The sequence below is a fragment of the Blastocystis hominis genome (genome assembly GCF_000151665.1).
Source record: "Blastocystis hominis, Singapore isolate B (sub-type 7) whole genome shotgun sequence assembly, scaffold_3".
Classification (NCBI taxonomy): domain Eukaryota; class Bigyra; order Opalinata; family Blastocystidae; genus Blastocystis; species Blastocystis hominis.
The window spans coordinates 197251-223384 of NW_013171838.1; the positions used below are offsets into that span (position 1 = coordinate 197251).

General features: G+C 46.3%; 10 protein-coding genes; 7 read left to right on the plus strand and 3 right to left on the minus strand.

Annotated features, from left to right (window-relative positions):
* Window positions 1–566: 566 nt before the first annotated feature.
* Window positions 567–1638, minus strand: GSBLH_T00003268001 (uncharacterized protein; the record flags this gene model as incomplete). The annotated part of the gene is made up of 2 exons (XM_013041975.1): window positions 567–955; window positions 996–1638. The coding sequence occupies 2 exons, from the start codon at window positions 1636–1638 to the stop codon at window positions 567–569; spliced, it is 1032 nt and encodes a 343-aa protein (XP_012897429.1).
* A 531-nt stretch (window positions 1639–2169) lies between these two features.
* GSBLH_T00003269001 (uncharacterized protein) lies at window positions 2170–2584 on the plus strand (the record flags this gene model as incomplete). XM_013041976.1 has 3 exons in its annotated part: window positions 2170–2175; window positions 2207–2325; window positions 2356–2584. The coding sequence occupies 3 exons, from the start codon at window positions 2170–2172 to the stop codon at window positions 2567–2569; spliced, it is 339 nt and encodes a 112-aa protein (XP_012897430.1). The 3' UTR covers window positions 2570–2584.
* Window positions 2585–3328: 744 nt separating this feature from the next.
* GSBLH_T00007122001 (uncharacterized protein) lies at window positions 3329–4629 on the minus strand (the record flags this gene model as incomplete). Its single annotated transcript, XM_013041977.1, has 6 exons — window positions 3329–3835; window positions 3873–3974; window positions 4009–4155; window positions 4184–4282; window positions 4313–4436; window positions 4466–4629. The coding sequence occupies 6 exons, from the start codon at window positions 4627–4629 to the stop codon at window positions 3329–3331; spliced, it is 1143 nt and encodes a 380-aa protein (XP_012897431.1).
* Window positions 4630–5022: 393 nt separating this feature from the next.
* GSBLH_T00003270001 (uncharacterized protein) lies at window positions 5023–6677 on the plus strand. XM_013041978.1 has 6 exons: window positions 5023–5064; window positions 5097–5284; window positions 5316–5468; window positions 5502–5857; window positions 5886–6080; window positions 6111–6677. The coding sequence occupies exons 2-6, from the start codon at window positions 5189–5191 to the stop codon at window positions 6631–6633; spliced, it is 1323 nt and encodes a 440-aa protein (XP_012897432.1). The 5' UTR covers window positions 5023–5064; window positions 5097–5188; the 3' UTR covers window positions 6634–6677.
* A 204-nt stretch (window positions 6678–6881) lies between these two features.
* GSBLH_T00003271001 (uncharacterized protein) lies at window positions 6882–8106 on the plus strand. XM_013041979.1 has 2 exons: window positions 6882–6966; window positions 6999–8106. Exons 1-2 carry the CDS (start codon window positions 6909–6911, stop codon window positions 8051–8053), a joined length of 1113 nt encoding a protein of 370 aa, XP_012897433.1. The 5' UTR covers window positions 6882–6908; the 3' UTR covers window positions 8054–8106.
* A 133-nt stretch (window positions 8107–8239) lies between these two features.
* On the plus strand, window positions 8240–11037 carry GSBLH_T00003272001 (uncharacterized protein). XM_013041980.1 has 8 exons: window positions 8240–8279; window positions 8313–8406; window positions 8436–8544; window positions 8574–8891; window positions 8927–9889; window positions 9921–10169; window positions 10202–10852; window positions 10890–11037. Exons 1-7 carry the CDS (start codon window positions 8246–8248, stop codon window positions 10523–10525), a joined length of 2091 nt encoding a protein of 696 aa, XP_012897434.1. The 5' UTR covers window positions 8240–8245; the 3' UTR covers window positions 10526–10852; window positions 10890–11037.
* A 382-nt stretch (window positions 11038–11419) lies between these two features.
* GSBLH_T00003273001 (uncharacterized protein) lies at window positions 11420–11815 on the plus strand (the record flags this gene model as incomplete). The annotated part of the gene is made up of 1 exon (XM_013041981.1): window positions 11420–11815. One exon carries the CDS (start codon window positions 11420–11422, stop codon window positions 11813–11815), a length of 396 nt encoding a protein of 131 aa, XP_012897435.1.
* A 2733-nt stretch (window positions 11816–14548) lies between these two features.
* On the minus strand, window positions 14549–15336 carry GSBLH_T00007123001 (uncharacterized protein; the record flags this gene model as incomplete). The annotated part of the gene is given in 5 exon segments (XM_013041982.1): window positions 14549–14555; window positions 14566–14638; window positions 14669–14921; window positions 14951–15052; window positions 15082–15336. 5 exon segments carry the CDS (start codon window positions 15334–15336, stop codon window positions 14549–14551), a joined length of 690 nt encoding a protein of 229 aa, XP_012897436.1.
* Window positions 15337–18842: 3506 nt separating this feature from the next.
* On the plus strand, window positions 18843–19106 carry GSBLH_T00003274001 (uncharacterized protein; the record flags this gene model as incomplete). The annotated part of the gene is made up of 1 exon (XM_013041983.1): window positions 18843–19106. One exon carries the CDS (start codon window positions 18843–18845, stop codon window positions 19104–19106), a length of 264 nt encoding a protein of 87 aa, XP_012897437.1.
* An 84-nt stretch (window positions 19107–19190) lies between these two features.
* On the plus strand, window positions 19191–19581 carry GSBLH_T00003275001 (uncharacterized protein). XM_013041984.1 has 4 exons: window positions 19191–19223; window positions 19256–19405; window positions 19437–19473; window positions 19508–19581. Exons 1-4 carry the CDS (start codon window positions 19209–19211, stop codon window positions 19576–19578), a joined length of 273 nt encoding a protein of 90 aa, XP_012897438.1. The 5' UTR covers window positions 19191–19208; the 3' UTR covers window positions 19579–19581.
* Window positions 19582–26134: the final 6553 nt, after the last annotated feature.

The window sequence follows — 26134 nt, forward strand, 5'->3', positions numbered from 1 at the left end:
ATGTATAAAAAGAAGAGGCAAGCCCCAGCAGAGAAAAGGAGACGATTGAAATTCATTTCTGCCATTCCCCACTGCTGGTTTCAACAAACAATTCGATTTACAGCCCATTTCCATAAAAATCGTCCAGCGTATCCTCGACATAGTCTCGCAGCGAGAGCAATGACAGCTTCTCCTTGACAAGAATTGGCTTGTCCTTATTCTGTCCCTTATAATAAAAGAACACCGCAGGGTAGCTCTCCACATGGAATCGATACTACGCTCGACCCCTTCCTTCTCCCCTACGCAAAAATCGGGATAGCGTTTGCAGTTAAGATGGCCGACGATGATTCCGCGCACGCCGCGTTTCGCCAGATTCGTCTGCACTCAATACATCCCACACGTCCCCTACGAAGACGGTAACCGCGTCCTTGCAGGTCTCGCAGGCGTCCGCGGTGAGGAGGAGAAGCAGATGGTTCTTCGAGAGGAGGAAATCGATGTTCCACGGATGAATGCTCACGAGATTCTTCCACGTGTTGATCTTTTCGAACTGGTGCACCACGTTCATCCGCGCCGATAACGCCTTGTTCCTACGCCTCACCACGCTTCCGCACGTCGACTCCTTGCTGCCTGGACGCGAGCTGCGAAGCTCCTGCTTGACGTAGGAGAGCTCGGTCAGAATCGCCTGCGCGCCTTCCGTGACGATGCGCTTCATCAGCGAGAAGTAGCGAGCCGCTTCCGGGATGTTCGGCGCGAGGTCCTTTACCTGGCGCATAATCGACTTGCGGTAGTCTTCGTTCTCCTGCATGAATCTTCTCCGCTATTCTCACGATGTCCATGAAGCGATGGGCCAGAACGTCGAGCTGCTGGTTTCGGCCGTACCATTCGTCGTAGCTTCCGCCTGACAGAAAGCGCGTCCCTGCATCAAAGTCGAGGAGGGAAGCGTACCGCATTTGCCGTTCATGTAGGCGATGATGTTCTCGCCATGAGCACTCGTTAGACCCTCATCGACCGCAAACTCGGCTCCAGGAGCGAGGAAGCGGAAGGAAGGATAGGAAGACACGAAATGAATGCTACAGAGATGGGGGTAGAGAGAACAATCGACGTAAGCGAAGAGGGAATTGCGAGTGTTCTACAAGGGAGGCGGAAATGCCGGAGGGATACGCGGAATAAAACGGCGTCTGTTAAATAGCCGGAAATGAGATTCAGACAGTCGGGATTGGATGGTTTACAGAACAGAATGAGAATGTTTCGGTCTGAATACTTTGTTTTGAGATGACCATAGTTATGATCGGTTAAGGGGAAAATATACTCCTTGCGAGGAGTATACCCAGTCACACTTTTGATCCACTCATAAGTAGGAAGGTTCTCCCGGTTCACGTAAGGAGAAGAGACGCCATGCACAAACAGCCGGTACTGCGGACTCTCCACATCTTCCTTAATTTGGTACAGTTCGTCGAATGTCTTGTTAACTCCCACATTTGTAGCAGCAACGATCACATTACTGTACTCGACATAGCTATATGGCATTTTCCATAAAGTAAACAGTTCTAAATCACAACTACGACACTTTTTATTATTCCACATAGCAATAATTGTGAGATTCGACTGGATGTATTCATTAAGCTTTTCTTCACTCAATGAATTAATACCACTAAACATTAACCCTCCCAACTAGCCCCTTCTTTTTCGTATAGTTTTGAGCAAGCACGGTTACAACACAAACTAGCAAAAAAACAAGGACTTTCATGGAGAAAAGGTATATAAGAATTATGCAAAATAGGTTGAACGAAAAGGTTCCAATTTCTGGAATACACAAAATTCATCGATTTCTATTAACCGTCAAGTGGTTATGATAATTATGCAAACAGTTCGCACCTCACAATAAACAACAAACGGAAGGGAACTGAGTAATAAAATTATGCTGCTTATTGCTGTTCTTCTCTTTGCATTATCCTATTGTGTATAAGCTATTTGTGGCGTTGATTTTAGGAGACTATTGGAGTGCCCCATATAGATGGTATTAGTTATCAAGAACACTTCAAGGAGTCTCCCATTTTGGTTGTCTATGTATATGATGAGGTATTTTGTAATTGGCACATTTTATTTTAGTTGGTGGACAGATATAGGGCAGGCTTGAAAAAGTATGCGGAGATTATTTCGGATGTGAAGTTTGACATAGAGCCGAAATACATGGCTGTACCACTTTTGAAGTTAAATCCATTTTTAGATCAATTGTGCAGATAACCATCTTATCTGTGAGAATAACGGTTTTACTTCGAGACCTGCCGTCCTTTTCATTAAGAAGGGACAGCCTGTGGAGACTTTTAAGGGCGATTTGAACAGCTAGTACTTTTTATTTTGTTTTGTATTATCTAGTGCGTTCCGCTCTTTCCTTCGTTCTCATCTTTCTTTGAACACCAGTGTGGCGAATAGTGCTCAGTTCCGTCTTTTGCTTCTGATTGTGATCTTAATTGCACTGGTGCTTCTCTTTTTGAAGACAATCCGTTCCACTTATGTGGATAGTGCGAAGGCTGATTTGGAGGAACAGGCTCCTCTTGTCAGTCGCAGTCCTGAGCAAAATGCGGAATAGGCATAGAATCGTGTGGTTATTTTTGTTGGAAACACGATACAAGAGGTCCCATAGACTCATATCAATATCCTCATTGTCGCTTTCTTCCTCGACCACTGGAATTGACACAGTGGTGCTTAATTTGTGCAGATAGTCTTGTAACTCTTTCATCTCCTCGTCGGTCTGTGGGTCGTACTGGTGAAGCATCCGCCTCCACTTTTTGAGCTATTCTTTATCCTTCCTGTTTAAATCTCCACCTTTCCTTCAAATCTCCGTTTACCCGTATTCTCATAGGCATCTGGAGTCACTGGATCCCCCTCTTTCCGTTGATCTCTGAAATGGTATTCCTTTCCGGAATTCTACTTTGGAATTAGCATCAGATATCGCTGATATCCATACGTATTCTTGCCAAATGTGACTTGCTTGATTCTCTAGCCATCACCGTTCCTGAAGTGGAATTACAGATTGAATATTGCACTGTGGCGTTTCCTCTGCGTCTACAAGTCGTGGAGATCTTCCACTCATCCAATAGAATTGGTGCTTTGCCTTTGTAACAAACAATCCACAGTTCCTCCTCTTCGTTTTCTTCCTTTACCCCATTGCTTGCATTCTGCTTCTGCTTCTGCTTCTGCTCCTTCACCCATCGAATCAGCGACTATTTTATCACCTCCCTCCCCACACTTCTACTTTGGTTCGCCAGGACTTTCGGCTTCGCGGATACTCGACGATTTCCACCTTCTCTCCCTTCCTCACATACAGCACGCTGTGGAAATACGACGCCTACGCCTCGCTCCCTCCTTCCATTCCCACATAGATCTGCTCCACATCGATCTCGTTCTCATTCACCGAATACCGCAAGAACGTCAGCGACGGATCGTCCTGCAGCGCCGCCGCCACCTTCTCGAACCGCTTGCTCATTTTCTTGCAGTGGTCGCAGACGTTCGAGTAGAACTGGATCACCACGTCGTTCTCGCTCTGCATGACTTCCTTCTCGAACTCGCTGCCCGCGACCTCGCGCACCAGCTCGCCCTCCTTCGGCGTGATTCGCTTGGATCGCATGAACGGCTTGACGGCTCCGCTGAGAATGTTCTGGCCGAAGAAGACCAGATTCTCCATCGGCTCGTCCTCGATCGACGGCCACTCGTATTTGAAGTGATACCCGCGGATCCGATGCACGGTGAGCAAGAACGGATAGTCCGGATTCAGATTCGCGATGTATCCGTTATACATCCGTTTCTCCTTTTTCTCCACATAGAAGCAGTTCATTCCCGGGAGCTTCCGACACATCTATCAAAGGAATCGTCCTAAACAGAGCGGTCCCTACCTCCACGAATTTCGCGGTGCGCAGCGAGGGATACACGGCGTTTTCCTCGTCGACCAGCATCGTCGTCCACACTTTCGGATGCTGGTAGAAATAGTCTTTGTACTACGCGTTACGCCGCGCATTTCAAAAAGAGAACGCGTGGGTTCGAGGTCGGATACACCACCGGGTCGCTGTGCATTGCCACGAACTCGCGCACGTTGGAATCTGTGAAGGGTCCGGAGAGCGACGCGAAATATTCGTCGAATGATTTCAGAACGAAGATCGTCGGAGACGCCAAATGACGCTACGGAGAAACGGGGAAACGGAGATACCTCCTGGAGGAACGCGTCCCGCACCTCGGGAGTGGGGATAACGAAGAGAACATTCTTCTCACGCACGACCGATCGCTTGAAAATCGCTTCTTCCTCGCTCTAACCATCAGAAACTTCAAAGGCAGATACGCCCTCGTCGAACAGACCCAGGTAGACCACGTTCGAGCTCTGCTCCAGGAAGGGAATCATTTCGGACTCGACGATGCGCAGAATTCCGTCACTTGTATGATTTACCGCGAAATGAAGAATATCGCTACAGAAAACAAGAGATGGACTGTGTACCCCGCTAGCTTCTGTCCATTGTATCGGAAGTACTCTCCGTTCACAAAGACACCAAAATCCGGAAACACGGCCACACTATAGCGATCCACGTATTCTTTGTCATCTCCAAGCTCCACCTTGATCATTTCGAATTCGTTCTTCCCTTCATACCCAATATCCGACATTTGACTCCAGGTCGGCGCGAAATCCTTGCAATAAGTGCACCACTACGTAGTAAAATGCATCAAGAACATATGTACAGAAGCATACCAGTGAACTAGCACAAGAGGATGTTGCTCGGTATATTCAATCAGTTTTCCTTTTTCAACGTAATGTACATTACTTTCCGAATGATCCCAACACAAAACCTAGAAGATAACCAAGAAACTCGAAACATCCTTACACTTTGTAAGCATAATAATAATGAAAATAGAATGTGTGGCATATTTGCAATCCTTCCACTACCTATTTGAATTGAATGAATCAAGTTTGATGAAATGATATTTGAACAAACCCCCGATTTCCGGAATTCCGATTGTAGAGAGAAGGCAAAAAGAACAAAAAAGGAGGGTATTTTGGTGCTTTTTACTTTTTCGACGTTCCAATGACCAATTCCGATGGTAGACGATGCGGTTTGGTTTTAAATGAGTAGATGAATTAGACTTTGATAATGTGTCGGAGGATGACCTTTTGGATGTCGATGACCACGTTTCTGTGGATGAAGTATCGAGTAGTAGCAACGAGATGAGTTCTTCGTCCGAGGAGGAGAGTGAGGAGAAGGAGGAAGACATTCATGCTTGGGGTGGTCGAAAGAGCAACTATTATGGTGGAATGGAAGATGTGGCGTGTTGTGGAGTCTGTTGACGGCTAGGACATTGACGCGGATGGTGTGGAGCTGCGAGAAACGCGTGAGCTGGAAAGAAACCAGAAGGAGAGTTTGCAAGTTGAGGACTTCGCGATTTCCTCCGACGAGGACGAGGAAGTCGAAGCGACCGATCTGGAAGCTGCCAAGTTGAATTTGGGAGTAGGTAGTTCGCTCTTAAGTGTCATTATATAGTTCGGTATCGCGGAAGAGGAGGTGCACAAAGACCTTTCCTCGCTGTCGGCGGAGGAGCTTGGCAAGCTGCTGCGCAAGGAGAGTCCGGAAGTGGTGGTGATGCTCTCCGACCTGCTGGGCCGTCTGCGCGCGTTCTCCGGCGCCGTGGCTCCCTGGGCGCGCGCTCTGCGTAGCGAGCGTCCCTCGGTGGGCGGGCGCGCGCTGTCGTCGACGGGCGTGGACTTCGCGGACTGCCAGTCGCAGCTGTCGCTGAACTACGCGCTGCTGCTGCTGAACTACCTGCTGCTGAAGGCCGAGCGCCGCCCGTCGAGCGACCTGCAGCGCCATCCGCTGACCGCCCTGCTGGTGCGAGCCAGGTAGGAGACGAGGGGGCGGGTCATGCAGAGCTCTGCTCGACCGGCTGGGCAAGGCCGAGCGCCGGATCGGCGAGGCGCGGTTCCAGCGGGAAAGCCTCCCGCGGGGATCGGAGAGCGAGGACGAGCGAGAACGGGAGCGAGAAGGGAAGGAGGGCGAAGAAGAATTGGCGGGAAAGGAGGGAGGCGAAGACGAGGCGAGGGAGGAGCGAAACGCCCTGGCGCGGTAGGAGCGAGGCGAGGAAGTGAAGCGCAGAGAGGAGGAAGCCGCCTTCCAGCGATTCGCCGCACGCAAGCGAGGGGCCGACATGCTCACGCCATCGGAGAAACCGGGGAAACCCGATGCAATGGACGACGCAATGGACGACGCAATGGACGAAGTGGAGTCGAACGAAGACGAAGATTTGGCGGGAAACGAAGACGAAGATTTGGCGGGGGAGGACGATTTTTACCGGGAGATGAAGAAACGGAAGGAGGCGAAGCAGAGCGCGAAGGAGGCGCGGCAGGAGTACGCGGCGCATTACGTGAACGAAGATTTCGAGCTGGAGGAAGGGGAGAGCCGCAAGGCCACGCAGAAAATCCTCAAGAACCGCGGATTGGTGCCGAGCCGACCGAAGGAGAACCGCAACCCGCGTGTGAAGAAACGACGGCGCTACGAGCAGGCTGTCAAGCGGAGAAAGGGACAGGTGGTGCCGATGCGAACGAACGAAGCCGATCAGTACATGGGAGAGAAGTCGGGAATCCGCGCAGATGTCACGCACTCCCGACTGTTCAACTAATCGTCTTTTATTGGAGTTTGTTAGTTTTATTTTTAACTGTGTTCCGTTTGTTTTTTTACAGAAGCTATGGGTGTAACCGGGCCGTATAATGTGTTGTCACTCGAATGGCAATGCGTAGAGCTCAATTGTATGGATTCTTCGCTCTCTAAAAACCCACAAAATGAGGCGTTTCAATAATGTTGATACGTTGAACCTTGAAAAACCGCGGAAAATTACGCGATCATTAAAATCACATAATAGTTTTTATTGAAAGAAAGAGAATCATGGATAGTATTATGAAGGCTTTGAAGACGTCCAAGAGACGTTTCACCCAACAAGTCAAGGTAGCTACGGGTAGGTTGTGGTATGGGGTGGTTAGTCTCTAGGTCAGTCAGATGTAACTTCGGATGCTACCTACGATATTGCGTATCGCCAGTTTTGTGACGTTGAGAAGAACCTTTCTACTTTGCACGCTCAATGTGTTTCTCTGGTATCCAATATCGATAGTTGGTGTGACACGAATCGCAAGCTTGCAGATGAGTTGAAGCGTTTTACCAATACTGCTAATACCTCATCGGACGATATTGAAGCCTATCGTGACACTGTTACTAGTTTGCATGCTGCTCTCCAAACGGAGTATTCTCAGACCCGCCGTGCCTTGATTTGTATTTTGCGAGTCCGCATCATGAGTCGCATTGACCGTCTTCTGAAGGACGATTTTGCTCAGGTCCAGAAGATCGTCAAGACGCGCAAGAATATCATTATGGACTATGATTCGCACCGCCAGAAATGCTCTCAATTCGAGCGTAAGGGCGATAGCGAGAAGGCGGACCGTTTCCGTCGCAAGGCCGAGCATGACAAGGAGATGCTGGACGAGCACACTGCTTACCTGGAGGAGCGTTTTGAGGAGCTTGTGAACGAGGGAACGATCATTTTGAACAAGGAGACGGCCACGCTGATTACCTGTGAGATGTACTTGGTGAAGCGTCAGTACGAGGCCATGGTGGGCATCTGCAACAACTTCGGCGACGAGGTGGTGAGCGCGGTGACGGCCGACATCGACGATGTGATCGGTCGCATCCAGGAAGGTGAGAACGTGGAGTCCACCTACCAGGCCCCCGAGTTGGATCTGCCGGAGCCGAAGAACCTGGAGATCCCGCGTGTGACCGACTTCAAGGACGTGCCTCGCCGCCAGAGCGCGGACTACGATGACGGAGCCTACGAGACGCGTCGTGCGCCGCCCAAGAAGCCGCTACCGACGCCCAGCAAGCGAAGCTACGTGGTGGCCATGTACCCACTGGAGGCCGAGGAGGAGGGCGAGCTGTCCTTCAACGAGGGAGATCGCATCGAGGTGCTCCGCAAGGATCCCAGCGGATGGTGGGAAGGTAGACTGAATGGAGTCGTTGGTTTGTTCCCCGAAAACTACACGCAGCCTGCGTAGATCCCGGGTTTGGACTAGAGAGATCTGCTGTTTTTCTTTCAGTGGAAATGCTATGCTTGTTTGTTTGACACAGCGAACGAATGGGTGGATCGAGGGAAGTCAGCTGATCCATGCAATCAAGTCGATAAAACGCCGGGCGTTACTTTTAGGTGGATGGCTATTTCTTAAACTCGATTTTGCATTGACATTCGGATGTCGACACTTGCCCAACCAAGAGATAATACTAGTAGGACGGTCCGATCCGATTTTTAGCACGTAGACCCAGATAATTACCCTTATCCTTGTAATCAAGGACTCCCCCATAACCATAGTAGAAGGAGCCAAACCGTTCCTCCTGTCTACAAAGATTCGAAGTATGCCTGATTTTTGGTGTTGAGTGCAGACCTTATTTTCCTGACTCTCAATATCGGAGTTACACGCCATGTAATGGCCAGTACGGTGGTGATTCAGGAGAACTAGATGCCTTATACCCTACTAATTCTTCACCCTATGTAGGAGTTTGGAATCCATCTTATTGTAGGAAGCTTACCAAGCAGAGCCAGAGAACTACCGTGCCTTTAGAATACTTAGAAAAATGCCATTACCAACATCCCCTGATGATATGCAGGGCAATCCGCCGGATTATGTGCCCGCTTCTAGTTATGCTCAGGACGTTTCTTCTGCTCCACCACAGACCGCCTATGGTCCAGGATTTGATTCTAATGAATACCTGTACGAGCCTGCGGCTCCCGCAGGCCCTGAGGACTATGTTCCTGTCTATCATACAAGAAGCAGCTACACTTTACCCTACGACAGGGGCTACGCTTCTCCCCCTCCCCAAACAACAACATATTCTTATGTAGCTCTTCCTTCTATGATCCCCATTCTCTCTAGGTGCCTCCTGAATCTGCCCGACCTCTTTTTCGCTCCTCCCCCCAGTACGACGCTTACTCTTACCCCTACTCCGATTACTCCTCTGTGCCCGCTGCTCCGCTCGTCTACGCTCGCTCCGCCCCCATCGACCGGCCGTTCCCCTACCCCGCTGTCCGTACCTACAAGCGCGTCGTGCCCGTCCAGACCTGCTACGTCGCCGAGGGCTCCGTCCCCGTGCTCTCTCGCAGCCCCTCCCCGACCGCCGCGGAGTCCTATCCGCAGCCGCTGCCCGCCGATCCGCCGACGCAGGAGTACGTCTACCCGCCGGTGTGCGAGGTCCCCATGGTTGCTGCCCAGCCCATCCGGATCGCTCCCGCCCCGCAGCCGCAGCCGCAGCTACAGCAGCCGCAGCAGCCGATGATGGTGGCTCCCATGCAACCGCCGCAGTCGCAGCCACAACCACAGCCACAGCCGCAACCGCAACCGCCACAGCAATCGATAGCCCTCCGGTCCGTTCAACCTCAACCCCAACCGCTGCAGCAGCCACAGCCGCAGCCACAGCCGCAGTTACAGCAATCGATTCCTTCGTCCAAGCCGAGCCAGGCCTCTTCCAACTCGCTTTCTGTCCCATCTTCTCGCTCGCAGAACCAGCGAGGCGCGGCCTCCGCATCCACGTCCACGTCCTCCAGCCGACGAACGCAGCGGCAGCCTCGCAAGTCGCGACCAGGAAGCGCGGCGAGCCCCACGCCGTCGCCGACCTCGCCGTGCGAACCGACGAAGTCGGACGCGTTGAGCCAGCTGTGCTGCAGCCGGGAGCGATGCCTGCATCTGCAGAAGGAGCTGGGAACGAAGGGAGCGTCGATGGTGGACTCGCTCTGCGACAAGCTGGGCGACGATCTGGAGAACATGCTCTCGCATAAGTACGGAAACTACCTCTTCCAGCGACTCGTCGCGGTGGCCACGGACGAGCAGAAACGCCGGATCGTAGGCGAAGGGGGAGGAGAATGACTCGCAGATCGCGTCGACACGCCGCATGTTCGTCGCGGCAGCGATGACGCAGCAGGGAACGCGATCCGTGCAGGCGCTGATCGAGGCCTGCCGGCAGGAAGACATGCTGCGATCCATCGTGGAGAGCATCGCGCCGCGCACGAAAGAGCTGTCCGAGGATGTGAACGGCAACCACGTGATCGCCCAGCTTATCAAGGTCACGATGGACTCGATCCGCGCGCCCTTGCTGGAAGAGATTCGCAAGCATTGTGTGGAGGTAGGGACGGAGGGAAGTTGTGCGAGCACTAGCTTTGTAAATCGAAATACGGATGCTCGGTGGTGAATAAGTGTCTGGACACGCTGAAGGACAGCGAGTACCGCATGCTGCTCATTCACGAAATCGAGTCGGATGTCAACGAGATTATTTGTCACGAATACGGCAACTACGTGATCCAGGTGGGCGTTGCGGTGTGTCTTCCATGCAGCATCTCATCAAGGTGTCTCCGCCCTCGGAGAGCCAGAAGTACTGCCAGTACGTGCTGGGGAACATCTGCGCCTTCTCGACGGATATGTGTTCCAGCAACGTCGTGGAGCTCTCGATCGAGAGTGGCGACGACGCGACACGCAAGATGATCATCGACGAGATGCTGTCGAACGGAGACCTGGACAAGATCATCCAGAGTCGCTATGGGAAATACGTGCTGCACAAGGCGCTGCTGATGACGACGGGGCCGCTGAAGGAGCGACTGGAGCAAGCGATCGAGATGAACACGCGGAGCATGAGAGCGGACGCGTACGAGGCCCAGTCACTGCCGAACTATCGCAAGTTCGAGTGCTTTTAGGGAGTTGTTTAGGAGTGTTTGAATGAATGAATGAATGAATGAATGAATGATTGAATGAATAAATGAATGAATAAATAAATGAATAATTGATTGATTGAGTTTTGTATATGAATAATTAGTATTGAATTGAAATGAGCTTGAATTACTGTTATTAGTTATTGTTCTGTTATTTTCAATATTTAAGATATTACGATATTACGATATATTATTATACTATTACATTATGGTCCTACAGTTCTATGTTTGAATAATGATCTTAATCAAGGTATACTGAGTGTATTTGGAATTCCAAAAATTGCCTTCTTTTTGTTTGTGCGAAACCTACAATTTTTGATTCTTTACGATGCCCGCGTCTACTGCTGCCCCACCGGCTACTGAGGAAAAGAAGAGAAAGAAGGAGAAGAAGTCCTCCGAGCCTGAGCCCGAATTCTACATCTCGCCCGAAGAGAAGGCGAAAGCGTTCGAAGAGACCAAACACCTGTTCAGCCTCTCGAATAAAAAGAAATCGAAAAAGAGAATGGCCGCTGGAGAGAATTCTCACGGATTGGAAAATGAAGCTGAAGACGACCAGTATCATAAGTATCTTGAGGTAGTATTTTGTTGGGACTGACATCTCCAGATCCTCGATCGCGTATACAAGCAAATCCAGGAGAAAAACCCCGAATTTGGAAATCGCAAGAAACACATGATGTCTGCTCCTCATGTTGCTCGTGTCGGAACCACCAAGACTTGCTGGGTCAATTTTGTGGATCACTGCAACAAGATGAATCGCGATTACAAACATGTGCTTAGCTTCGTTCTGAGTGAGTTGGGAACGGACGGTTCGCTCGATGGAAAGAACCAGCTCGTTATCAAGGGTAAATACACTAGCAAGAAGCTTGAATCTATTCTGAAGAAGTACATCGGCATGTACGTCGCCTGTAACGATTGCCGTTCTCCGAACACGGTTCTGGAAAGAGACCACATCAACAAGCTCTACTTTGTTATTTGCAAGAGCTGTGGCAGCAAGCGTTCGGTCGCTGCGATTAAGACTGGTTACCATGCGGTGAAGAAGGGAGAGAGATACAAGAATAGACAATAAAGAAGAAGAAGAAGAACAAGAAGAAGCAATTGTTGGAAGGTTGCAGTGTTTGTTTGACAATGTTGCAGCGAGTGAAGTGTGTAGTCCGGAATGGAGTAAACGGATTTGAGCAACGGATCCTTGTATCTTGTAGCCTCGAACGAAAGAGAATTGAGGAGTTTGTCGATTATGTGCTTTGTGAGTATTGCAATGTGCAAGTATGGAGTAAAGTCGACTGGAATAATTAATAGTGTACAAATTATACAGTTTGGCTAGATGGGTTCCAAATCAAAAAGACTGAGGATATTTCTATTTTGCACACGGATGACCTTATTCATATCTATTATTTTCCATCCCTCTCGGAGAGAAATAGTGAGGTTTCTAAACAAAGCGAATCCGTTGAACAAAAAAGCTGCGAAAGCAAATTAGAAGCAAGCGAATTTTGCACGCCCATGCCTACTATTATTGATCATTCAAACAATCAGTCCGAAGCCGGTTATATTATTCCAACAAATAAAATCATTCGTTTTACAAAAGATGATAACGACGAAATCGATGCTCTGCCAATGCGAGTTGCTCCGGTTGTTTCATATCACGGAGAAAACACGAATACACCCACGGTGAACATTCGTCCCTCCAAAAAGCGAACTCGCAGAGGGAAGCGGGCTGGAAAGAAAGCGCAAGTCGAAGCTTTGAGGTTTTTGGACTTTGTTTCCAACGAAGCTCCTACCATCATGTCATCGACTGCAGCGGTTTCCAGTGAAATGAGCACTCAGTGTAATGAAATGAGCACTCAGTGTAATGAAATGAGCACTCAGTGTAATGAAATGAGCACTCAGTGTAATGAAATGAGCACTCAGTGTAATGAAATGAGCACTCAGTGTAATGAAATGAGCACTCAGTGTAATGAAATGAATCATAATTGGAATGAAACATCCCTCCTTCAGAATGAACAAAGTGCCCTTTCGAATGGTGCAATCTCTTCTACCCCTCAACTGATTCCACCTCCTACGGATTTGAGCAATTCTTCCGTCGAAATGACTCCTGCTTTAAATGATCCAAGTCCTGCCAACAATATTCGAGTTGGCTCTACCACTCCTCCCATCGATTCAACAAAGCAAGAGGATAATAGAGAAGCTGACAATTTGGAAAAGACCGAAGGCAGCACAGATCCCACTGTTCCGACAGCTCCAGAAACAAAAAGCACCGATTATGTTCCCTGCATTCAAGACATAATTCGCTATCACACTCCCTTCTTAGATCCAGAATCGAAATGCCCAATCGCGAAAGAGGTGGAAGGCAGAGTAATGAAGTAAGAAAGGCAGAGAATGGTAATGGGTAGCATTCAAAATGGAATGGTGTATGTATATTTAATAAAGGAAGACGAAATTGACAAAGTACCAGTGGATTGATATGTTGACTGTGTAGAAATCAATTCAAGAATTGAAGGATGCTGTTCTTGTTTCGGGACCTTCGTCATTTATAGCAAATTGAAATGTTTGTTAAACGAAACACTGCAAAGCAAACTTTGAATAAAATCCACTTCGCTTGACGCTGAAATATTCACCTTTTTCTTTGGTTCATTCCTCTTCTTTGGCCCCAAAGCCTTCATCGCCGCCTTCACTGAGTCTTTCAGGTTTAATGAATCGAAGTCTATCTCCCAGTACTTTGCTTTCTTGTCGAGAATCGCTTCTTCCAGTTCATTTGGCTTAAGTTGATAAAGATTCGAGCAAGAATTGATGAGGTCACAAAGAATATAAAACAAAAGAAGGTTTGCAAATTGACACGAAGTCGCGATGGCATTCGAAAACGCGAGAAAAATGAAACTATTGGGAGAGCTAAGAATTGAGAGACATCTAGGAGAATGAAAGAAGGCATATGTACGCACTTTTTCGAAAGGGAATAGGAGGAAGAATCCAACAAAATGCTTCGCTTGTTGAGAAACGAAAAGTGATTCTGTGGAATAGTATTCGTTCATTTCATGACTACTTGCAACACGGAAATGACGGAATTGTCTAGACCCATCTCCTTCGAGGAAGAAGCAACAGGATCTTCCTCTTCAGAGTAGTAATCACTCTCCTCTACCTAATAACAAAATACTCTCTAATACCTTCGGAACTCTCTTTTGTACCAGACATTTTTGGAGCATTCTTCCGAGAAATCACATATCTCACGAAAATGACCCAATGGTTCGGATAGATTTGGTGAATATACTACGAAAAACAATATGAAACAATGGTTACATCATATGGATAGTATTCTTTTCCGTTTATGACGAAAGCTGACGAAATCCGTTCAACCCATCCTTCAACGAACTGCTCGATCTTTTTCTTGGCTTCATCGGTGATTTCATCATATCCTAAAGCGCGAAGAATATAATTTACATAGGTGTGAACAGACACGTTCTCTTCCTCCTCTCCATCCCACTCCTCGGCCTGTACCCTTCGTCGCTTCGCTTTTACCTCATAATTCATAACAAACACGGCCACCCAACAAATCTCTACATCTTGACAACCTTCATTCGCTTTCTCAGTTTCTTCTTTCTCTCCTCCTTCTCCAGCTTCTCCTCCGCCTTCGCTCGCGCCTCGGGTGACAATCTCTCAATCCGCTCTCTCTCCTCCCTCATCCGCTGCTCCTTCATCGCCTGCATCCTCTACTCCTCACCTTCCCCTCCTTCTCTCACTTCCTGTCTCTCCACATGCTGCTCCCTCATCTCTCTCTCAGCGTTCTCCGCTCTCGCCTGCTGAATGCTTTTCATCGCCTTCGCAGACGGTTTCAACGCCGCCACCGAATCCACCAGCGCGAACGCCATCTTCATCACGTCCTCCAGCACCTCCATGCGGTCTACCGCTCATCAAATCCGCAGGATCCTACCCACGGCGGGGAGTTTCGCGCGAATTCGAATCGAACAGTCGCTGAGATGCGCGCGGTTGTCGCTGGGGGGCGGCATGTGATCGCTCACGTGGATCAGGCGAAGCAGGCTGTTTGACACGCGCAGAACGCTCAGAACCGCGGGAGAGAGGAGAATCGCGGGGATCTCGGTGTTGTCGGCGAGGACGAGCCACTGGCCGCTGACTTTGGAGAGTTCGGGAGTGTATTGGAGGGCGAGGGGGCGTGCGAGGGATTTCTGGCGGGAAAACAAGGCGGGAAACATACGAGGTCGGGATTGTCGGAGTGGACGGATTTGGAGTCTCTCTTGCGGCAGAGCGCGAAGACGAAGGGGTGGAAGGTGGCGGGATCGAGAGGAATATCGATTGTCTGTGATAGAGGAGGGAAGGAAAGAGAACAAGGATGTCATCGACTGGGGTGATAAAATCGAGAAGCAGCGAAAAGAGGTCCTGACGCTTCTTCAACTGTGAGTTAGCGAGATGCAACAGATTCACTTTGAAGTCAAACAACATGCCTCGACAATTCTTTCGGCCTGAACAAAACAGACGGAACTGATCGAAGCTCTCTCTCATAAAGAGACCGTAGTTTCCACTAATTCCGATCGAGGAGAAATTCTCCTCTAACAGAGGTTTGTACTGTTTTAACCTTTTCATAATGCAAAACGGCCAGAATTACCAATTATTCACAATCAGGGCATTCTTCTTTCGTCCTTGGAAGAAATACAAGGCGTAATAGAGTAATACTATTACTCCGAGTATTTCCCAAAGATAGTTATGGAGGATTGCTATAATAAAACGGAGAAATAATACGTGATACTAGAAAAATCGAAATGAGTAGTCTTTTCGTGCAAAAGATGTAGCTTTGCTTCTTCTGCCAATGAGATACACAATAAAAAGAGTGATAAAAATCCCCTATTCATAATGGCTAGGAAAAACTAAATAATAAGAATATTCGGTCGATTTTTGGAATAGTGCGAACAGCAATAGAATGCGATTATTGTGAAAGAAATGCGTATGTGTCAGGGAATGAAGGAACTAAGACAAGTAGATTAATTTTACTAAGAACACATGATGGGATTCACCAAAGGTAATGCCGAAAGTCTCTATTATAGTAATGACAAAAAATAGATGCCGTGTAAATATCCACACTGCACGAGGAACAAATATGGGGTAGAAATCACTGGTGATTTACTCAAACACAAGATAATGAACATCTATTTTCTTATAGGGCTTTGATTCCACTCTTCCTCATCATCATTAACATGGTTGCTCATTGGCGGTCGAATCGGCGACTTCGATCGCGAGAAGCCTCCTCGGTTGGCTCCGAATCTCGCCTGTCCGAACATCGGCGAATCGTTGTCATCGTCCGAATCCACCATGGCGGCATTTCGCCTTTTGTTTGCAGTTCCATAGCGCGAGAACGGCGTGTTGGAATTGGGTCTGTATGGCCTCACTAAGGTTCGCGTCCTACCCCTCACTCCTTTCCCTTATATTTCCTACGGCGTCGTCGATCGAATCGCTGCCTTTCCTATCGATGGTCCCGCACTTGCTTCCATTCCCGCGCGCGTCGTGCCAGCGAAGGACCGCATGCCCAGCTTCGACAGCGTGCCCGTGATCTCCAGGTCGTCGTTCTCGTCGATCTGCTGCACCTTCTGCGACGACGGCACGAACCGGCGATTCGGCGCCGTGACCGTCGCTCGGCGGACCGGCGGCGGTGAGCGCGAAATCCGGGGGACAGGCGCGCCGAAGGTGTAGGAAGGCATGTCGTCCTCCGAGGAAGAACTCGCGAACACCTCCTCCTCCTTCTTGTACAGGCCAAAGTTTCCGAACATCGCTTCCACGTCCTCGGGCGACTCCACGGGACGCTCGCTGCGACGGTCGCGATGTTTGTGATGTCTGATACCCTTTGGATTCTTGTGGTGGTGCTTCTTCGGCACTTCGCTAGGTGCCACACGTGGACCATTGCTGTTGTTACGCACCATGGGGCGCTCTGGGGGCAGTTCCTCTTCCTCCTCCTCCTCCTCTTCGGGGACTTTGATGGCGCGCTTGGGCGCTTCCTCCTTCGCGCGAGGCTTCGGCTGCGGCTCCTCCTCGGAGATCTCCGGGGACTCGATCGGCATCACCGAGGGCACTGGGTACCTGCCACACGTTTTTTTCAGTTCCTCCTCGAAGTCCTCGCTTTCGGTTTCCTTGGGCTCGAACTCTTTGGGTTTTTCTTCTTCTTCATCGAAATCGAAATCTTCATCTTCGATCTCTATAGAAATAGGCACTTCTTCTATCTCCTCGAAGTCCTCGCTTTCGGTTTCCTTGGGCTCGAACTCTTTGGGTTTTTCTTCTTCTTCATCGAAATCGAAATCTTCATCTTCGATCTCTATAGAAATAGGCACTTCTTCTATCTCCTCGAAGTCCTCGCTTTCGGTTTCCTTGGGCTCGAACTCTTTGGGTTTTTCTTCTTCTTCATCGAAATCGAAATCTTCATCTTCGATCTCTATAGAAATAGGCACTTTCTTCTCCTCCTTGGGTTCTTCTTCTTCAAAATCAAATTCTTCCTCTTCGATAACCTCTGGAATGGGATTCGTGATGATTTTCAATTCGGGTGTTGCAGCTATAGAGTGAGTGTACCATCCATCATACAGATCTCTTCCACTCACTTCCACTCCATCTTTCCATTCCACTTCGCGAGTAGCAATCCGAGTTTCTTCATCGATCCGGTATCCTCGACCATTTCGTAGAAACGATTCTTTCAATTCATCATAAATGAATTCACCCACATAGAGGGGAATTCGATTCGAAGCGATGGTGTTGTCACCGTTTCGCTTGAACTCAATCATAATGGTTCCTTCGATCTTGCGGATGATCTCCACCAGCTTGTTACCCTTCCAGATCCCTTCGAGCAGCATGGCACCCGTTTTTTCGTCATACGCGATGCCCCATCCTTCCCTCTCTCGATTTTTATTAAATTCACCGTGATATAGTAACTTTCCACTCTCGTGTGAATAGATTTCCATCCGTTCGCCTCGGATGTGGTTTATTATTCGAATGAAATTGCGATTATCCAGAATATCATCAAATGATTGTACAAAAGCAACACGCCCATGCTCAAAATAGGTAAAATCCCCGATTTGTCCCTGTTCATTATCTTCTGTATAACTCATTTTAAGTATGCCATTTTGGAATAGGCAAACCTTATTATCTGTCTTCAACGTATACTCGTCTTCATGAGCGCCTTGAAAACATTGAAGGATATAGGTACAGCCACCTATAGTAATGTTTTTTGGTTCACCACGTGTTATGTAACCATCAAGAAGAAATTCCTTTCCCTTTAGCTCTTGAAGTAAACCTATCTGTAACCACACTTCCACTAGCTTTTTTACTAGAATTCATTATTTTCAGGATAAGATAATAACAACAAAAATTAACAGATATGTTATTTCGTTTTATCTTTTGTTATATTATTATATAGCTATTCATCAATATATGCTATTAGACTCATGATATTTCCAAAACAACTGAAAATTTGCTCTCATTTATTATTCGTATCATAATGTTCTATTTTCCTGGAATAATACCGTTTTATTGTAAAATGCAAATATAAACATCCCTTAGCACGCATCGGTCTGAGCGAAAACATGCCGCAGCTCGAATTTGTGGCTTCTGGGGAGTTTTGGAAGTGGCAAGCGGAGGCAGTTCGAACTCGCAGAGAAGCGGAGAAGCTGTGCGGAAAAGAACGAAAGCTGTGGGCGGAGTTTTTAAAGCGATTCGGCGTGATTCTGCGTGGGTTGATTGGCTTGCAATTCCTGGATAGAAGGCGCTTTCAGCTCCAAAGAAGTTCAAAAGCGCGAGAATTCGATTCGACGCGTGCCTCGACAGCGCGAAAAAGACACGAGCGAGCTATCGCGTAGACGTTTGGGTCTGTTGGAACGCGTAGAATTGCTAGTGAACAAGCCGCTGAGCAGCTTCGACAACGATCTGTTCGTGTATTCTCTGGCGTAATCGATTCGAATTTGCTTGATTGCAGCATTCCTTGGTCGGAAGTGGTCGAAAACTTCGCGCCCCCCGAGAGAACCTCGAAGCTCCCGATGACTTCGATGGGTTCGATGAATGCAATGAATGCAATGAATGCAATGAGTGCAATGAACTCGATGAATGCAATGAATGCAATGAATGGGGGTGCGCCGGGTTTGGAGGAGGGAAAGCGGATTTCGACGCCGAAAGCGCGGATTGTGAATCGAAAGCGGAGCGTTGTGGGGAGAGAGGAGAAGATTGCGAGAGAAGGGAATGGGAAACGAAGTCGTGTGGTGGAGGAAGATGCGTATTACTTGAAAATGAATACGGAGAACTTGCAAGCACTGAAAGCGCATTTGGAAAGTGTGAAGCTAAAGGAGAAGGAGCTGAAGCAGAAGAAGCATAAACGGAAGGTTTGACTTCTTCGGATGCGTTTGTCTTTTTTGTACTAGTAGGGGTATGAACCTTTGTGTGTTTGTTGAAAACCTGATTGTCATTATTTTCCTGTCTACTAGAATCCAATGTCTGAATTAGAGGTATTTTGTTGAAGATCGGAGTTAGCTCGTAGAAGAAATTTAACGAAACCGCTGAGTTTGTTCGTTCGTGGCATCCTGCCAAAACTGTGTCAAATGAGGACAAGCTCGCTGGATACTCTCTATTCAAGCAAGCCACTATTGGAGATTGCAACATTCCTGCCCCTGGAATCTTCTCGTTGACTGTATGTTGGATTTTCTTGTAGTGATGAATAGGAGAGAGCGAAGTGGAATGCCTGGAATGCCTTGAAGGGTAGAATTGTTGTTTTGATTCGGTGAGTTCGTAGGCATGTCGAAGGAGGAAGCTATGCAAAAGTATATCGATTGTATCGAGGCTCAGAAGGTTAAATATGCATAATTAGTGTGTTTGTTTGCTAGTTGTTGTCAAGAGTCAGATTGGCTTGAGGAAGCTTCTCTCGCAAAATACAGGCCAATAATACTATATTAAATCATTGAATTGCTGTCTATCCCATCAAAATTGAAGGAAATAATGACTTTGTGAAAAAGTGAGTAATGAACTCAGATATTACAAGATATAGTCACTGTGATCTCATGCATAGGCGTAGAATATGCCAATAATAGAAAAGCAACACAAGATGAGTTTCAATGAATAGACATATGAAATGGTTGTGTAATAGAGTACTGTTGAGCGTGAGCAACCATATCACTATAATATGAGTATAATAAACAATTTCTTAATATATGGTGCATCGAACAACTATAGTTTCTAATGAAGTTATATTATTTTGCACCACAAATACTGAAGGGCAGTATCAACAGAAGTATAAATATGACACAATATCGTAAACCTGTAAAAGATCATATTGTTTAGTGTGTCCGGGTTAAAAATAGCTATACATTGTGTTCATCTATTTATCATTTATTTTCGAGAGTTTCTGTTTGAATGATCATTTAATCTGGACTCCTCTATATTGATTCATTTTATAAATAATATATATAATCAAACTCAACACCATTTATGAATATACATGCAATTACAGTTGTGACTCACTTTTTTTGAAAATATGTATATTCGTATAAAGTGTGTTGTAGTAAATATATTGGATCACTAAAACCACTGCTTAAAAGCAAACTCAACCTGTGTTGGCCGGGAAAGATCAATTTAATGGCACTATACAATATATATTAATTACGAAACAGTAGTAATGGTTAATTAAAACATTCTAATTAATGGCAAAAACAACCATTGGAAATACTTCCAGTCATCGTAAAAAAATCAAATATATAGAGAAAATAATAATAGTGTTATCTACAATGCTGTATTACTCTTTCCAAAGGTCCTAAATGGGTAATACACAATGCGTCATACGAAGTTCATAAAAATCTGGACTATTTTGTTACTTTCTATTTTACTTTTTACCACTCACTATTTTCTTTTTTTAATGAGTATCGTTTCCTTGATTCTGTTCTTGTTGCAACTGATCTACGCTGCTTCGAGTTACTCATGCGACGATTCTGGCTATGACGAGTATCTGAAATATTATCAATCGAAGTGCGGAACTGACTGTGATGAATACAAGACGTACCACACTGATTATTTATTTTAAATCATAGGAAGCATTTTGCATCTTTCGAAAAGTCCTGTATTGAGATCAAGACCAAGGCTACTTACAGAGATTATCCCTTGGATTTCTCCATTCTATCCGACTTCAGTGATGACGACTTGGTAGTTATGATGGATATTGGAGAGAAGTATTCGCATATGGGATCCTATTATCTGCCTGATACAATTACTAACTCCACTTGGAGAGGTGATTATGTTGCTTCTGACTTGTGTCCTGGATTTGAGAGCTATTCTACCTCCACCTCCACTTCCACTTCGTGGGCAAGTGCCATTGTTCATGCTGCAGAATATGCTTTTTCGAAAGCAGGATATGAAGAAAGGTTTTCTCTGAAGTATGTTCTGAAGTGCCTTCCAGAGTTCAGTGAATCCCAGCCTAACGAGATCAAGACTTCGGATATCATATTATTCATTACTGAAAACGGTTTAATGACAGAGCGCGTGGCTTCTTCTTTGGGTGAGGATGAACTCTGTTCTGCTACTACCGACAATTATAAGTTCGAGGTAATCCGAAATGATGCTCCGAATGAGAGTGGACTGAAGAACTTTGCCAATGAAGGAAACCCTGTGATCGTGCTAATGGCTCTCGATCTGCTCCGTCTTCAAACTGTGAACAATGTGATCGGCGATGCTATCTACAGAGGATCGACGGACGAACCTTCTGTGTATGGCATCTTGGAAGGATATGACGCGGACAAGTGGACGGTGGGTTTGAATGTGGTTCCTTGTGAGCACATCGTACTGAATCTTCCTGTGACAAACAATGACACGAATGCAAACTATGCTGGAATTGCTGGATATGCGATCTCGCTTGTTCCAATAACCTATCCTAGTGCAACTCCTTCCACGGAAGAGCCATCTGAAAAGCCCACTACTGAAGTTCCCACTGCACAACCTCCCATTGAAGTTCCCTCTTCTGGAACTCCAACTCCTCTTCCTCCCACTACTGAAGAACCTACGCCTTTATCTACTTCTAAGCCTATTGATCCTTTACCTCTATGCACTGGAGGACTCGTTGCTTACAGAATTGTGAGAGAATATGGAGCGAATCCTTCAGCTTTTGAAAAACTGACATTCAATTATGGCATAGAAAGTGATGCATTATTCGGTACGACTTTCAGCGGAAAAACAACTGAAACAACCTCTGGTTGCATGGAACCTCAGTTAATGAATATCGTTTTGGAAGGATCAGGAAGTGGCTGGAATGAAGATTCCTATTTTACGATTGAAAGTGAATTCGGAGTGAGCGACAAAATCAGGCTGCAAGGATCAGCATTAACCACACTATACTTCCACAATTCTTATGGATTGATTTCATTCACCGAAGTATCAAGCTGCGATGCTTTCTATTCATTGCCGGACACTGTAAATATGATTATTGTGACGAATCACGCTTGTAACAGAGCCAGTATTGTGGACTTCTCTACGGAAAGACTCGTTCATTTGGTTTATCTTTGGATTGAAGATGAAAACTATATGTATGTTCGAACATTCTATGTTCAGAACAATTCAAAGTTGCAGTATCTTCACATTCAAGCAAACAGTTTCACTCAGAAAATAAATGGCTATGGAAAGGATTCATCAAAATCCTTCCATATTTTGAATTGTGAATCATTAGTGTCGATTGAAATTGATCGATATAGTTTCAGTGATTTCGGAGGAACCTTTGAGTTGAAGAATTTACCACAATTACAATCTATTCACTTTGGTATAATTGGAAGTGACTCAAACAATTTCTTTGGAAGTTCCTTTGTGATTCGAGGTATTGATATGATATTGAGTATTTGAATGATGTATAGATCTTCCAAACTTGCATTCCATTGAACTGGGTGATAGTGTATTCTAAGAATCCTTATCGACCACATTTGAAAGTATAGAACAGATTCGAATGAAATGATTGATGTGTAGATCTCCATCGTTGGAATCTATTGAGCTTGGCAAATGGACACTTCAAGGAAAATATCAACATGAATCCGGTTCCTTGATAATGCGAAGTATAAGCAACACGATATGGAATGATTGAATGTAGATCTTCCAATTCTAACATCCATTCTTAATTCAGGAGGACATTTTTTTCAATATCCCCTTTCAGTAACATTGGAAAGTAATTAGAAATAGTATATAATAATAGTGTTTAGATATTCCCAATGTTCAGCATGTTAACTTGTATTATTCATTCCTGTGGGTTCAATCGAAATCAATTTCGAGTATTATTCGTTAGATTTGGTTTCATTCATAGATGTTTCTTCCATTCTATCTGATCTTGTCCAAGAAAGCAATCAGTAACATCATCATTGGATCTGTACAATAATCATTCAATTGAATTGGATTCCATTGAATGACTTTTGTGTGCTCCATAGATAAATAATCGTTTTTCTTTGCTTTTCTTTTTGTTTCAACCCCCTTACCATTCATTTTGGTCATCGATTCAAAATATAAACACTAAGAAAGTCTTCCCCTTATCAAGACTCAGATTGGTTTGACTAGGATGTTCCAATCCTGCTTGCAATCGATGTTATGAATAGAACTATTACGCAGTCGAATAATTGAAGGTATCTCCTGAACGAACACCATTGGATCCATATGCTTATCGAAATAAGTTTAACTTGATAAATAATGAACTTGATTCTGAATGATTGCACTGAGATTATATTTGGAAATCAACTCCATTGTACTGTTTAGTATAATAATGCTATTGCTTTTAACCAGGATAAAGAAAATGAAAAATACCTATAGTATCTTTTTAATTTTGAATGAGAATGGTATTGTAACAATGGAGTTCTCTAACAGTGAAGATTCGAAAAGCAATAAGCAATATATATATCTAGTATTTCTAGAAGAAAAAATCATTTCAAATATGGATTAATTGAATAGTATGGATACGATAAAATAGAATTGTGTAAAGGAAACAACTTATAAACTGAACAGACATAGTATGTTCTGTATTACCAATTTGTTACCTTAATTAAAACTATTTCTTTTTTTTATGTTTTCGGGCAGAACGCCACATTCTTCTCCATCCAATTGAATTCAAAGCGAATGAAAAGCAAAACACGGAGATTGTCAACAAACAAACAGAATATAGAACATAGGAATACATGCTATTGAGGTACAGCATCCTGTAGCAGTTTAATAAGCGATATCACTTCATTCCGTACCATCACCTTCTCCGATGAACTGAATGTCGCCTACACATCAAGCTTTTTCCGCATCATTACCATATTTTTGGGTGTCAAATCATACGAATTGTTATTTTTAATCAACCGAACAAAAGATTCAACATTCCCTCGGTTTCGCACGATCTGTACTCTACGTTTAAAAAACCTGCAAGCCACTACTGAGAAACCACATCATCACTCTAGAAATAAAGAGAAATAAGGAGATAAACCGTAGGAGCTGAAGTTTGAAGAGTCGCTATCCGCTGCTTCTGAACGGTTCGGAAAACGCGGGACTCGGCATTTTGTAAGGTACTAATTGAAAGGTCGTTCCCATCAACCAACTCGACTGCCGACTCCATCATAATCAAGTTTCCATCCGACAACTCGAACCCGAATTCTTTACAAAAGTCAGAAACCTAGATAGCGAGAGGGAAAGGATGTTACTTTCATTTGTTGCACACGCGCTACGAGTTGTGAGATGTGGACAGAAATATGATCACGAATTGCTTGCGCTTCTTTGACAGCGTTTTCCTGTAACTTGTTACACTGTTGCTGGACTAGACAATAAGAAAACGAAATTGCTGCAGTATCCTACCCTCGATCTTTAGCTTATCATAAAATTCCTTTTTCTGCTTATATTCCGGATCTGCGCGAATGTCACTCTCTCGAATCACGTTACTGTACCTTTGTCTAGTAGAGTGGTTATCTAAGCGGGAATAGGGCTCCATAGAAAAATGAAAATGAGTGAGAAAATGATTTGAAATGAAGGAGGCCTTCTGGTATTGAATTGATTGGGTTTGCTTCCCTGCTAAGTTAATATAAATTCCAAGGTGTCAGCCTCCCATAATTCGGGATCTGAGGTTGAATAGATTCTGTTCATATTCTGGGATATCGAAGTTTTTTTTCGGTATTTAATTTGATTCGTAAGGGATTTTTTTCTTCCTTTAGTTCAGTCTAACCTATGGATACGAGTAGTGAAATCGTTTTCGTTCTTACTGCATGCTGAAGTTTAGATCTTTGATCACTCGAGTGAAGAAGAGGCAGGAAAAGGGCAAAGCACAGGAGAACAAGGTAAAGCGTTGCTTTTCTGTTTTTTGGTAGGTGTGCCGAGTCAAGACTCCTTTTTTCGTAAGGAACCGGGCAGTGGACACGTGAGCCCCACCACTCCTCCTCCCATGCCAGAACGCTGGGAACTGAAATCGATTCCGAAAGCGTACACTCTTGGATATGAGCGTAGGAATATAAGGAGTGTCATTTTTCCAGACATATCGTACGGAGACGAGGCTGACCCTTTGAAGGAATCTCCGATCCTAACGAACGAATATTTCCGAGACACGCCCCCCATCCCCGTCTCCATTTCTTCTGTTTCAAACAAACAAGAAACCCGATCTCCCGGAACCGCACACACTCTCCCCATGGAGCGTTCGGTTCCTCCGCGCCCCACTTCCAACCCTCCCTCGCCTCCCATCGACGCTACCGACGCTACCGACACTGCTGACGCCTCCACCGCCTCCAACCTCTCCGATGGCTCCATCGATGAGCTCATCGGGCTAGCTCCGCAGAAGCCCGCCGACGACGCGTCGGACGGCTCTCTGCTTCAGAAGATGGGCCGGTCGATCACGAAAGTGAAGGGGCAGACGAGCAACGTGTGGAGTCGGATCGTGCGGCGCTCCTCGGAGATGAGCGACGATTTCCTCGGGCTGCAGAGCGCGGCGTCGCCCGTGCGACAAGAGTTCGTGGTGGATGTGGATTTGGTGCCGCCGGCGGGCGAGGAAGAGACGAATGAGGATGTGATGGCGATCTTCGGTCTGGGCGAAGCGGTGGAGGACGGGGACTCGGACGAAGGCGAGAAAGCGGCGCGGCGGAATTTTGGGTCGCTTAAAAACAATTTCGATCTGCTGCTTCGCGTGCTGGCGGTGCCGCGACTGGTCAATCCGCAGGAGCTGAGTATGCTGTATACGACCGTGCCGACGGAGAAAGCACGCATTACGAAGACCGTTTTGGGGTTTATCGAGGAGTGCGAGTCGTAATGAAAATCGAATGTAGAGGTCGCGACCGGGAGTTCTATTCGATCATCCACCGCTCTGGAATCGCGCTCCCGAGCGAGGAACTGCGCGTCCGGACGGTGAAGCAGCGAGATGGAACAAAGTTCGAAGTGAAGCGGATCGGGCAGT

What these genes read in the sequence shown, in the direction of transcription:
- GSBLH_T00003270001 (XM_013041978.1), top strand. Translation starts at nt 5,189, where the DNA reads ATGAGTTCTTCGTCCGAGGAGGAGAGTGAGGAGAAGGAGGAAGACATT. An exon ending in CTGCCAAGTTGAATTTGGGA is followed by an intron (nt 5,469 to 5,501) that starts GTAGGTAGTTCG and finishes GTCATTATATAG; the next exon opens with TTCGGTATCGCGGAAGAGGA. An exon ending in GCCCTGCTGGTGCGAGCCAG is followed by an intron (nt 5,858 to 5,885) that starts GTAGGAGACGAG and finishes CGGGTCATGCAG; the next exon opens with AGCTCTGCTCGACCGGCTGG.
- GSBLH_T00003271001 (XM_013041979.1), top strand. Translation starts at nt 6,909, where the DNA reads ATGAAGGCTTTGAAGACGTCCAAGAGACGTTTCACCCAACAAGTCAAG. An exon ending in ACAAGTCAAGGTAGCTACGG is followed by an intron (nt 6,967 to 6,998) that starts GTAGGTTGTGGT and finishes GTTAGTCTCTAG; the next exon opens with GTCAGTCAGATGTAACTTCG.
- GSBLH_T00003272001 (XM_013041980.1), top strand. Translation starts at nt 8,246, where the DNA reads ATGTCGACACTTGCCCAACCAAGAGATAATACTA. An exon ending in AAACAACAACATATTCTTAT is followed by an intron (nt 8,892 to 8,926) that starts GTAGCTCTTCCT and finishes CATTCTCTCTAG; the next exon opens with GTGCCTCCTGAATCTGCCCG. An exon ending in ACGAGCAGAAACGCCGGATC is followed by an intron (nt 9,890 to 9,920) that starts GTAGGCGAAGGG and finishes AATGACTCGCAG; the next exon opens with ATCGCGTCGACACGCCGCAT.
- GSBLH_T00003275001 (XM_013041984.1), top strand. An exon ending in CTGGAATCTTCTCGTTGACT is followed by an intron (nt 19,406 to 19,436) that starts GTATGTTGGATT and finishes AGTGATGAATAG; the next exon opens with GAGAGAGCGAAGTGGAATGC. An exon ending in TGCCTGGAATGCCTTGAAGG is followed by an intron (nt 19,474 to 19,507) that starts GTAGAATTGTTG and finishes GTGAGTTCGTAG; the next exon opens with GCATGTCGAAGGAGGAAGCT.